Source organism: Oreochromis aureus, linkage group 14 (assembly GCF_013358895.1).
Source record: "Oreochromis aureus strain Israel breed Guangdong linkage group 14, ZZ_aureus, whole genome shotgun sequence".
In the NCBI taxonomy this organism is placed as follows: Eukaryota; Metazoa; Chordata; class Actinopteri; order Cichliformes; family Cichlidae; genus Oreochromis; species Oreochromis aureus.
Genome location: NC_052955.1, coordinates 13421436 through 13433595, shown reverse-complemented (window position 1 = coordinate 13433595; position 12160 = coordinate 13421436). Strand labels below are relative to the sequence as shown.

The window sequence follows — 12160 nt, the reverse complement described above, 5'->3', positions numbered from 1 at the left end:
ATACATAGTCCACACATTGTGCTTCGACATAGAGAACAGTGGAAATACAAAATACAAAAATGCCCCAAAGTAGGCAGTTTTCTGGCAAAATTAAACTAAGCTATAAATTTAATATTTAAAGAGAACATATGATCATGCTTGAATTGACCCACAATCCTGAGTGTATGGAACGAGTACTGTGTAAGATATAAATGGCAGGTGCTAGACAGTTAAACATGTGCAATAGACAAGAAACAGCAACTTAACCTGAATATAAAATACAGTAGATATAGACTCAATTTTCACATCTCTCCAGTGTCATTTCACTGATGCCTCACAACAATATAAAACTTTCTTTCATCTCTTTATCAGCATCATTTTCCATTCTATTTTTATATGTGCTGTCATCTAACCTTTTTTAAAGAAAGCAAACTTTCATCCTTCTGTTCTTACATATTTAAGACCAATTTCTAAAGTTCAATTTTTATCAAAGGTTTTTTTTTTAAGTTGTTTCCACTAACCTTTTAGCTTTTATTTTGCCTCCTCAGTGTAACCAGTCCACAGAGGAGACTTTGAAGTCTTCTAGACATGTTAGAGTTTCATGAGGTTCGACAGATCCTTAGATGATGATCCTTTAGATCATCTTAAAAAATGTTTTCAGTCCAATTAAGCTTTATTTATATAGTACCAAATTAGAATAACATAGGCCTTAGAACACCTTAAGATAAGATAAGATAACCTAAGGTAGAAAACCCCTTCACTATTCTGGGGAAAACCCAACAATCATACAAACCCCTATGAGCAAGCATTTTGCAAGGGAGGGAAAGAAATACTCCCTTTTAACAGGAAGAAACTAACAGAATCAGGCTCAGGGAGGGGCAGCTATCTGCCACAACTGGTTGGGAGGTGAGGGGAAAGAGAAAAGAAGAAAGAGAAGAGAAAAGCAAACCAGAGCATAAGGACATAGGACAGAACATAGACTAAGGTAGAGAGAAGACAAAAATTTAATGGCATGCTGCAGTGGTACATAAACACGTAATGAGTGAAAAGAGGTGGGTGAAGAGGAAGTGCTTAACCCACCACAGTGTATCACAGGAAGTCCTGCAGCAGTAACAGGCAAGGTTCAAGTTCACTTGTGCCAGTCCCAACTAATTTATAAACTTTATCGCGAAGGAAAGTTCTGAGTTTAATCTTAAAACTAGAGAGGGTGTATGTCTCCTAAATCCAAGTTGGTAGCTGATCCCACAATAGAGGGGCTTTCTAACTAAAGGCTCTGCACCACATTCTACTTTTAAATACCCTGTACACAAGAAAACCACAAGAAAGCCTACAGCCTGAAAAAAAAGTGAAGTGCTCTGTTATAATTGGAGTATAGTTGGTATTTAGGAGAAGATGGTTATGGGACATCCAGGCCTTTATGTCTTTAAGACATGCCTGTAGTTTAACTAATTGGGTCTTCTGTCTTCAAGGATAAATATAATGACCTATCATCTTCATATTAATGAAAATGTATGTGATCTTTTCTTTTCTGGCAATTCTTTGGCCGTATCTCTTATTTTTTTGTGTAACCCTTTGTTTCATGTATAGCATGTTTGTCAACTTTGTTGTTTTTAAATGTGCTTTATGAATAAATTTGGACTGCATTTGGAAGGAAAGGGTGTATAATGTAAAATTAAGGGTTTTATCGAGGATACTGCAGTTGATTGTTGCATTCTTGTCTTTTAGAAAGAAGTTTGTTGGTCACCATAGATACAGTGGCCCAGAGACCTAGTTAATGCTGTGATAGTGATGCTAAATATTAGAAGACGCCACATTTTCTTCCACTTTATAGATAAGAATAAAAATTGTTATTGTTCCATCCCACAAACGGCATGAATAGTGATTAGAGTTCTCTTGGCTCTTTTTTTACAAATATAAAGAGATACGGGAGTTTCAGCTTATTCAGCTTTGGGTTGTCCAGTTCTCCAGTCTTGCTTCCTTGAAATAAAAAGCAACCCCAGAATAAAACCAGTATCCTCATAGTCAGACGTGAAAGAAGTCCTCCACACATGCATACTAATAAGCCCCAACTACTGCAATTTATTCTCTTTGATATATATGAAAAGTCACTCTTCCACCTTCAGCTAGTTTAGAACATAGCAGAAAGCCTTTTTCAATGGTTTTAGTAGACTTTATCACATCACCATAATCATGGCATCTCTCCACTGGCTTCCTGTATATTTTAGAATTGATTTCAAACTAACCACAGTTAAATTAACGCTGGCTCTAGTTACATATCGGAAACATTGACCATATTGCTCAGTTCATACCCTTACATCCTAGGATGTGACCCTTCTGCCCTTTCAAAGTAGAGACTACATCTAAAGGTGGCTTTTGCCATCAAAGTCACTCAACTTTGAAGTGTGGAGAACATAAGGCTTGCAGACTCTGTAGCATCCTTTTAAAATTCACTTTTTAAAACACAAGACTAAAAGATTTTATCCACTAAATTAAACTGCATATGGTAGCTTTTACTGTCTGGGTATTGTCTTTCAGTTGTCTTGCTCATTGTTAATGTTCCTTTGCTGTTACGATTTCATTGGTATTTATTATTCATTACTTCCTTTCCATTATTTTATTAATACCAGTTTTGAATCATGAAGAACACAATTGGTACTAATCAGTACAGATTAAAAAAGGGAATTGCACCTAATTATTTTTATTTAAAACTAAATAGTCTAGGAAACAGCAAAGTGTGTCTGGCCAGAGGTGCAACATGCCTACAATTTCTACCAGTAGAGAGCAGCATGGCAATAAATTTCTTTCCTATCAGATACACAGTTAATTTGCACTTCTAATTTGACAATATTCCTGAGCACTGGGGTAGGTTGCCGTGTAAGTGTAATGTAATTTATTCATAAAGAAAGGAAACTGATTTCTTTCAGGCTGCAGATTCTTAAATGCATGGCAGTCGTGCAGAGTGTGAGATCTGACTTAAGCCTTTTAGTTTCAGGCGTGGTGGGAAAAGGCCCTATAAGGCGACACAGAGCATATGTAAGTCACATGACCAGTGCCTTACAAATTCCACTATTGACCAAAAAATCCAGTATCAACTCTAATATTACAATGTGCTTTCACTTGTGATTTATAGGTTGCCCTTCCATAATATAACCAGAATGTAAAACAGTAAGAATTTTTTAAAATAAAGTATTCTTCCCCCACTTTTGACTGCTTAAACATAATAGCTTTCTTATTTTTTTTTATTATTATGACTTAAACGGTATAAATAAAATACTTCAGCTCCTAAACAACATTCTGTTTTGCTATTGTTTAAATATATGAAGACGTTTTCTACATCTGCAAGTTTCACTTTGATATTCACATTCGCATTATAAAGGGAAGTGATACTAAGTGACAGTAAAAGACAACGCAAAATGATTAAACTGATCATCTTCAGGTTTAAATGGCCTAAAATTATTCAATTTCAAGTCCAGCTTCTTCTGCTACAGTAAAATGTGTGAGTTTAGTGTGTGATTGTTCTCCGTAATTTCTCCCCTATGCAATAAAAGACTGAGATACGTTGCTCCACTTCAACACTGCTGTCATGTTTTCCTGCTGAAAGGAGGAAGCATGCTGAGAGGCAATCTAGCATTGCGTCTGCCCTCCCCTGCTGTCTTCAACAGTTTGAAAGTAACTGTCAGTCTATCGCAAACAGTTTAAGCAAGGCGGTGTTACCCTCAGGACTTAAAAGCAGAAAAGGATCCTTTGAGAATGGTAGGTGAAACTGATGCAATTTCTTGAAAGACTTTTCAATTGAAGTTCACTGCATTCGATGAACCGTAATTCTATGTATTTGTGTGTGCGCATAAAGATATTTGTTCTACTTAACCATTGCGACCATCCCCCTTGCTCTATAAAACAGGAAACTACAATCTTGCATATTGCTGCAACACATTTCCTGCCCTCAAAATGTCAAAGAGTGTCATGAATGTTTAATGTACTCATGCAAGGTGGATAGAGCCCTTTACAGATCTAGTAGATGTCCTTCACCCCGTTTTTGTTTTGTTTCTATTTTTGGTCTGTAGACCAGCCCACTTAACTATTTATCACAGTTTTATCTGGAGATATTGAACATTTAATAGAGTGACACAAATTAACTAATGTTTTCATGGCCTGTTTTTACAGTCAAGCTCTTTAGTCGTGTGTGAAGTGGATGAAAGTCTGAAAGATAAACTGAAAAAGTTTAGATTTCGAAAAGAGACCAGCAATGCTGCCATACTAAGTAAGTAGCGTTTATCCGTTCCTTACACACGTACTTCACATTTGTAAAACCATTATCAAAAATGTTCATCGCATATAAATATCTGCAGACCAACTAATATAAAATAAAATCAAAGCACAAAAGATTTTTCTTTGAAATTTCTTAGTGAAAATAGACATGGAGAAACAGCTCGTTATTCTTGAGGAGGAATATGACGTAAGTCAATTTTTTCTTTCTCTCTCTATTTAATCTCTTGTTTGTTTTGATTTAAAAAGTCACTCACACTCTCTCTTGTCTTCTAGGACATCTCAATGGATGACTTAAGGAATGAACTTCCAGAGCGGCAGCCCAGATATCCTTACGTCATATCATGAATTGCAAAATTATTCATTAAAAAAATAGTCTTTTTGCAAAGTCAGGTGATCTTCTGTTGGCTGCTCCCCTTAGGGGTCACCAGAGTTCATCATCAGCCTCCATCTTATTCTAACCTATTATCCTCTTCTGTCACACCAACCCTCTGCATGCCCTTTTTCACAGCAGCCATGAATCTCCTCTGTGGTCCTCTTTTCCTCCTGCCTGATTGCGCCATATTCAAAGTCCTATGTCCAGTGTAGCCACTATGCCCCTTCTGCACACGTCCAAACAGTCTCAGGCTTGCCACTATAATTTTGTCTCAACCTGAGCTGTCCCTCTGTTGTCTTCATCTCTAATCCTGTCAATCCAATTAAAGAATATTAACATATTCAACTCTGCCACCTCCAGCTTTGCTTCCTGTTTTTTTGCCAGTGTCATGGTCTCCAAACCATACATCATAGGAGGTCTCATTGCTATCTTGTAAACCCTTTCACTCTAGCTGCTATCAGTCATAAATCATCCCTGATACTTTTTTCCACCCACTCTACCCTGGCTGCACTCTTGTGCACTGGATTGGTTGACCCCAGGTATTTAAACTCATCCACCTTTTCTGCCACTACTCTTCCAGCATTACCTTTACATCTGTCTCCTTCTTATTCACACGTATGTATTATGTCTTGCTTTTACTGACTTTCATTCCTCTTTTCTCCAATCCACACCTCCACCTCTTCAGACTCCTTTCTGCTTGCTCCCTGTTCAGATTCTACTGATATGGTTATATAAACAGAAAAGTTCCTTGACCAAAACGTACATTCATTGTCTACAGCTACAAATATGTCCATGATGATGGCAGAGTGTCTTACCCGCTGTGTTTCATATTCTCCAGTCCCGTGGGTAAGCAGTTACAGCAATCTAGATTCCTAAAGCATTGTAGCAACAATGGCAAAGTAAACTAATTTAAAATACACTTTTAAATGTTTTTATGGTGATGAAGGTTGAATTAGAATTCTAAAGATATGTTTGGGCGAGTATTAAATTTACCCCCCAAAATTCGTCACTTTCATTTTAATAGGGTGCAAGCCAGAGCAGCAGATGATGTATGCAGGAAGCAAGAATCGACTGGTCCAAACTGCAGAGCTCACAAAGGTAATTATCACAAAATTATGAGTTTATAATATACAGTGGTATGTTGAGTAGATATACTAGTATTTAATGTAACAAGGTATAATATTTCTTTTTATTCAGAGAAATTGAAAATCTGTAAATTTGTAGATTTTAATTGAAAGTCTCAGATTGACTTTTTTGTGAAATCTCAGTTGTTTTTAGTTATGTAGTTGACAGACATAAACTAGATCATTATTGAATCTAGACCAAAGCCCATTCATATTCATATTTTAATGTAATCCTTTCTTATAAACATGTTTTCTTACATGTTAACTCTCCTGTGTATGAGCTGTTGCTCACTTTATAATTTCTTTGCTTTACTCTCTAAGGTGTTTGAAACAAGAAACCCTGACGACTTGACAGAAGAATGGCTGAAGAGCCACCTGTCATTTTTTCGCTGAATGTACATCTTCTGCATCTCCAAAAGGTTCCTTTATGAAACAAGGCTGTCAGTTTAATGTCCATCTGGTGTGTATGGAATTGTTAATAAACATTTTAATCAAAACAGCTTTGTCAGTTCTGCATTTAAATCAGTCATTTTAGATATTTTTTTTCAGATAAACAAATCCAATACTATAAGATCAGCTGTACTAATTACAGCACATACAGGTTAAATTCATGAAAATACTCAAGAGGTTCCCAAATCAGAAAAAGACGCAGAAAAAGAACAAAGTCTGGTCAGAGTTTTTTTTTGTTTTTTTTTTATAGAAAATGTCATCTACAATGTATTACCTGCTTTGAGAGCCCACATGCTTTACACTATTCCCACTCCAAAGGCATTTCAAGAGTGGAAATCATTTAAGAGTGGAAAACGTTTTGGGGTTTTTTTGTTTTTTTTTTTTTAACATGATCCTGTAATGACCATCTGGCAAACAATATAGAGGAATGGCATACAAATAGCAACTAGAGTTAAATCTACAAATAAAAACTGGAGTAAACAGAGTTGTATCCAGGTGAAAGATTATCAGCATTTCATAAACAATTTGTAATCAGCAAGAAACTTCAACCCCACATCAGGCCAATATTATACTCAATGACAGTGTAAGAGCGCCAGCGTTTGCAGCTCAATATATAGATAAGACAGGTCACCGGCTCACTGGTCTTATTCACTGTCGCTGGCGTCGCTTGAATCTGAGCCCCTGTCACTTCCACTTCCACTCTGAGCCCGAGTCTCTGAATGGTCGCTGCTGCGGTCGCTGCCTGCAGGAGAGGCGCTGCGACTCCGGCTGCCTCTTCTGTTCCCTCCTTCATCCTCACTGTCGCTGCCCTCCTCCCCGCTGCTCCTGGCTGAATTCTTTGGCTCATTGTCGTCGCTGTCGTCATCACTGCCAAAGATCTCTTCCTCATCTCGCATTTCTCTGGTCCTCTCCTCGCCGCTCTCGCTACCACTGCCGCTTGCCTTCCTCCTCCTCTTCCCTCTGTCCTCATCCTCATCGTCATCTTCTCCCCTTTGTTCCTGGTCTTCATCGTCTCTCTCAGATTCACTGCCAGAGTTTTCTGCCTCGCTGCCGCTGCCCTTCTCTTTCTCATCACCTGGAGAAAATAAGTGCGTTGATTTAGCAGAGTTACTGACAATCGCTCAAACTCATTTTACATCGAGGGCACATACAGAAAAATGAAATAGCACTTTAAAGACATTTCACTACACATTTAATCCCCAAAATATTAATTAGATTTAGATAATAAAGCGCAATAAGTGCTCAGGTAGAGTAGAAAAGCACTATATAAGAACCTTTCCATTTCCCAGATATCTTAATATAAGCTAAAGAAGTGCAATTTCAACAGCACATGACAGTTTTTCTACATCATAAATGTGCAAAATTACAGAAAATGCTTTGGTAGCTGACTGCCCAGGCTATCACGTATTTCTAAAACAAAGTTTATGTTGATTAACTAAAAAAAAATATCAAAAAAAAAATAAAAAATCATCAGAGTCTTTCCCCAGCCAATTCTGGACAGAGGGTAGAAAAGTCAGTAAAAATTATATATCAACAACTGACCAGAATCTTGCATCTCTTTGTCCATGTCCATATCTTCTTCCTCATCTTCTGGCTCATGGTTCTCCAACTGAGCTTTACGTGCCTCCTGAAAAATCACAGTGAAGGCAGTCAGTTATAAATACAGAGTAACAGAGGAATGATAAAAATCAAACCATCATTGACCCTGTTAGTTTTTTTTTTGTTGTTGCTTAAAGCAATAAAAAGCCACCTCCCATACCAGCACTTCTTTTGTATAGCAACTACTTTGTTTATCAAATGTGTGGCAGCAGAACTACTTCTATTAGAGCAATCATACAGTTCTAAACTTCTAGTTTTCTTTAAATGTCTTTAAAGACATTGTATTAATCCCAATCTTCTTCCAAGAAAAACAAAAAAAAAATAAATAAATAAAAAAATCAGTAACAACAACGTATGTTTCTAACTTTATCAGCAAACTATAGGATGGAAAGCTAAACCCATGATTAAAAGCTCTGAAAAACAATAAAATACACTCACCTGAGCTTCAAGCTCCTTCTCATTCATGTCTCTGTGCTTACACACCAGCACAGCGTTTGTTGTAGACTGTGCTCCAGCCTTGGCTCTTCTCTTGCTCAAGCGCACCCTACAGGCCAGAATAACAGTTGTAAAAGGTCTTGGCCAGCCAGTTATTTGTCATGATGGTTTGTGCAACAACATCAATACCACCAACACCAAAACTTGTGCAACAAAACCAACATGTACAATGCTGAAGTACCGGTAGTTAAAAATATTTTCCACCAAAGTGTCAACATATACAAATAATTTCTAAGGTGTCACCTTGTCTCCAGCTCATTGTAGTAAACACCATCTCCATCTCTGAAGATAAAGAAGTAGTTCTCTTCATAGCCTTTGCTGGCTTTGTTCTTAACGTTCCAGTTGTACTCCCTCGCTATCTTGTAATCATAGCTGAAACATACCATACAAAATTCCATTATACTTGTATACAGTACACTTTCACCAAACACACTCACGAAAAAATAAATAAATAAATAAAAATTTAAAAAAATAACACCCAATTAATGTTTATTTAATGCAGTAAATTCCACAGATACATGTTTGTGATGCATTATTTTACTTACAGATCATCAGGCATGTAATCGATCCCCTCTTCAAAGTCTCTCTTGCGCTTTCGGAGCGTTTCCTCATTGGGCAGGAAGTAGGCCACAAACTGATTTCCTTCCTCATCCATCATACCTCTATATTTCACAAACAACAAGTGACATTTACAAAAAAAAAAAAAAAAAAAAAGCTGTTGAAGAAGAGAACAGACAAAACACATCTGATCATACCTGATCATGGCCTGAGACATCATTTCCACAGCTGCTGGTCCAGACATGTCTTTAGGTGCAGGATCAGAGTCAAATATGACTTGAGCACATGGATTGATCCACATCTGGGGCAAAGAGAAAGTGTATTTATTATTTTTAACTAAAAGCGCAACAAGAGTGGATTTCTTTTGTTGTTGTTGTATGCATAAGGTTCCATAGGTTAATACAAATAAATTCAGTTAAGGAATTAGCTCACCTTAAAGTCAGGGAACACAGGTAGTACCTCCACAGGAGTAACTCTGGGTTTGCTGTAATGCTGTGTAATCTGGAGATAAAGAACAACTCAATTTTAGCTAGTTTGTAGCTTACCAACACAAACAAACAAGAACATAAAAAAACATAAAAAAAAAAAAAAAAATAAATTGCCGGAACAGGAGTTGCACATCCAATACAAGGTTTAAATTGAACTCATTTCTTTTACATATTACATCATTTTGTTGGTGTAAGAAGAGAAGGATTTGAGCAGCATATTAATATGCTCACTCACAGATTTCTGTGCATCCTCAAACGTCTTCTCAATAGCAGAAATCTGACTGTCTCGGTCCTTGTAGATCTCTTCTTCTGTAAACTGTTGTTTGACAGACACTCCAATTCTAAACGCAAAAACAAAATCGTCTCGATTACGTGAACACCTAGAACATGCATCTGTACATGTGTGAAATGTAAAGGCGAGTCCACTGATCCAACTTACTTGACTTCCACTTTCTCATTGGAAACACCGTATCGGTTAAACTCTGTGGAAATGTATTCGGTTTTCCTCATCCATGGGACAACTTTGGCATGCTGCTGCGACCTTATAGGGAAGAGGAAAAATTGCTTAAAATAAAATATTGCTGAATACATAACACAAAGCAGCCCATTTAGCAGTCATACCTCTTTGAACTGGATGGAGCCTGGATGTCCTCCTCCAACAGTTTTTCATCAGCGGGATCCAACAGAACTGAAAATGTGAAAGATTAACTTAGTCTGTGCAGACATTTAAATAATTCACAAGGTAAATTAAGAACAGGATCGACCTTGATGGAGACTTACTGTTGGGGTCTATGCGGTACGTGTCTGGGTTGATAAGATCAATGGTGACCCCGAGGTCTGGTTCAGTCAGGAGTTCATGCTTGTGCTGCTTCTCAAGAGAAGTGGCTTTATACTGTACAAACCTGCCAATAAAGAAAACCACAGGTTATATATGTGTGTGTGTGTTTAAACATGTTTACTTGATGGGAAGTGAATACTTGTATTCACTCAATTCAGCGGAGTGAAAAATGAATACCTGTGCTGATCAAATGGATAAGTGATGAATTTAGGATCAAAGGGTATGTCAGGCAAGGTGTTGCAGTATTTCACTCTGCAGACAACTCCAGACCTGTCAAGAGCACCAAAGTAAAGAATACACCAACGGTAAGCCAGCAATCTTCACATACAGAAGCAGTTTCTGTACATGACAGAAACTATGTACATACAAATATGTTTTGAATCTACTGACCTCTCTGGGACGGTTCTGTGAGAGGATGGCCTGCTGGAAGAAAAAACAGCCACTGGTTAGTAGTAAAGAGTGCACAATGCACAATCCCTTTACTACAAAATTTAATTTTATATTAAGAATCCAAATGTCTTCAACTTGGAAAACAGAGAACCTCTCCTTTTGGGCAAAAATAGGGTATTCCTTATGTTGTCTATACATACTTTTCACTGTGGTCTGAAATGTACAGCTTAAACCAATTACAAGCTAACTCTCATTTTATTTGTTTTATTTTATTTTGCAGTATTACAAACAAAGGACAAAAAATTCAAAACAAATATTGGCAATGGCAACACTGGAAGGGGTGTTTGTGTGTTAACATGTTTAAAAGGAACATAAAAAGCTACCCTACACATATCGCAAACTTAAAACCACAATTTTTTAGTACTTAATAACTAATCTTTCAGGCGCCTTTTTTCCGCCACATTGTTGTTAGCATTCTTGTAGCCAACATAAAGTCAGCTTTTGATTTACCTCAACTTTACATTAGTGCTGCTAAAAAAAAAAAAGTAATAAATTGTTGACTGGCACAAACTACTGACACTAAGCTTATGGAAATCACTACGCTGATTTCTGTAAGATTATCGTAAATTAGCCGAACGTTAAGCTTGATTGTTTGTTTGCTACACAACACTTCCGACTAATGCTACACACATCAGAAAAGCACCCTGGGACCCGCTGATCACTTGTTACTGCATTACACTTAACTCTGTGTCGTAAACTGACACAAAACGTGCAGATACCACTCAGGTAAGCGAACTTGTTAAGGCACTGTTGAACGTACCTGTGGCCGTCTTCTCGTTGAGATTGCGTCTGAATCGTTGGAGCCATGTTTATGAAAAAACGCTTAAAAATTACAAACAAAACCGTTTGTTTGCACAAATAACCAGCACAAATACGCCCGATGTCAACAAAAAACATTAACTCCTATCGAGTTCATGGCCTGAGTGCGTTTTCATCTTTTATTAGCAGGATGGGATGATGACCCGGTAGTGTATCCACATCTCCGGTTCTTAAGTGGACTTTCTTTATTGTGAGCGCCTCCTAGTGTTCTGGAATTTGAAGTACTTGAACAACCCGTTGTCCTTTATTAAAATGTTTTTTTCACAGGAAAAGGGGACATGGGCGATTTTTGAAACCCAGTATTTGGTATGACCACCTTTATTCTTCAACACAACCTAAACTCTGTTAGGCAAGCTTTCCTATAAGTAGTTTTCAGAAATCGGCTTCAGGTTTCTAAGGACAAAGTTCTTTGAATGTTGACTGGCTTTTTTTATGTTCTTTGTTGAAATGATCCAGCACTGTTTGAATAGCATTAAGGTGTATGCTCTGGGGAGGCCAGTCCATGACTAATAATGTTCTGGGGTTTTTTTTTTAATGCTTTTTACTGTGATGTGTTTGGGATCATTGGCATGCTGAAAAATGAAGCCTCTGCCAGATGGCATTGCATGGTGGATCAAAATCTGATACTGTAATGATGTCGGTAAGTCACACTACTGACTTAGACTCCATGTTTTACAGCTGATGTAGACATTGACTGTTGTGCCTCTCCTGACCTCAT

The 12160-nt window shown here is 37.4% G+C and overlaps 2 protein-coding genes across 3 annotated transcripts; one reads left to right on the top strand and one right to left on the bottom strand.

The window, feature by feature from the left end:
- The first annotated feature begins 3574 nt into the window (after positions 1–3574).
- gmfg (glia maturation factor, gamma) lies at positions 3575–6666 on the top strand. Its single transcript, XM_031759691.2, has 7 exons — positions 3575–3732; positions 4144–4240; positions 4386–4435; positions 4522–4571; positions 5385–5467; positions 5646–5719; positions 6067–6666. The coding sequence occupies exons 1-7, from the start codon at positions 3730–3732 to the stop codon at positions 6136–6138; spliced, it is 429 nt and encodes a 142-aa protein (XP_031615551.1). The 5' UTR covers positions 3575–3729; the 3' UTR covers positions 6139–6666.
- Positions 6432–11615, bottom strand: paf1 (PAF1 homolog, Paf1/RNA polymerase II complex component). 2 transcript variants are annotated; one of them, XM_031759839.2, is made up of 14 exons: positions 11384–11615; positions 10564–10593; positions 10351–10443; positions 10116–10237; positions 9957–10023; positions 9775–9876; positions 9571–9676; positions 9280–9348; positions 9045–9148; positions 8835–8951; positions 8533–8661; positions 8233–8338; positions 7738–7822; positions 6432–7270 (listed from the first exon to the last, which is right to left on the bottom strand). In XM_031759839.2, exons 1-14 carry the CDS (start codon positions 11518–11520, stop codon positions 6840–6842), a joined length of 1698 nt encoding a protein of 565 aa, XP_031615699.2. In that variant the 5' UTR covers positions 11521–11615; the 3' UTR covers positions 6432–6839. The 2 variants fall into 2 exon arrangements, with proteins under 2 accessions (XP_031615699.2, XP_031615692.2); XM_031759832.2 differs by having other exon boundaries at positions 10564–10596; positions 11384–11614.
- Between the last annotated feature and the right edge of the window lie 545 nt (positions 11616–12160).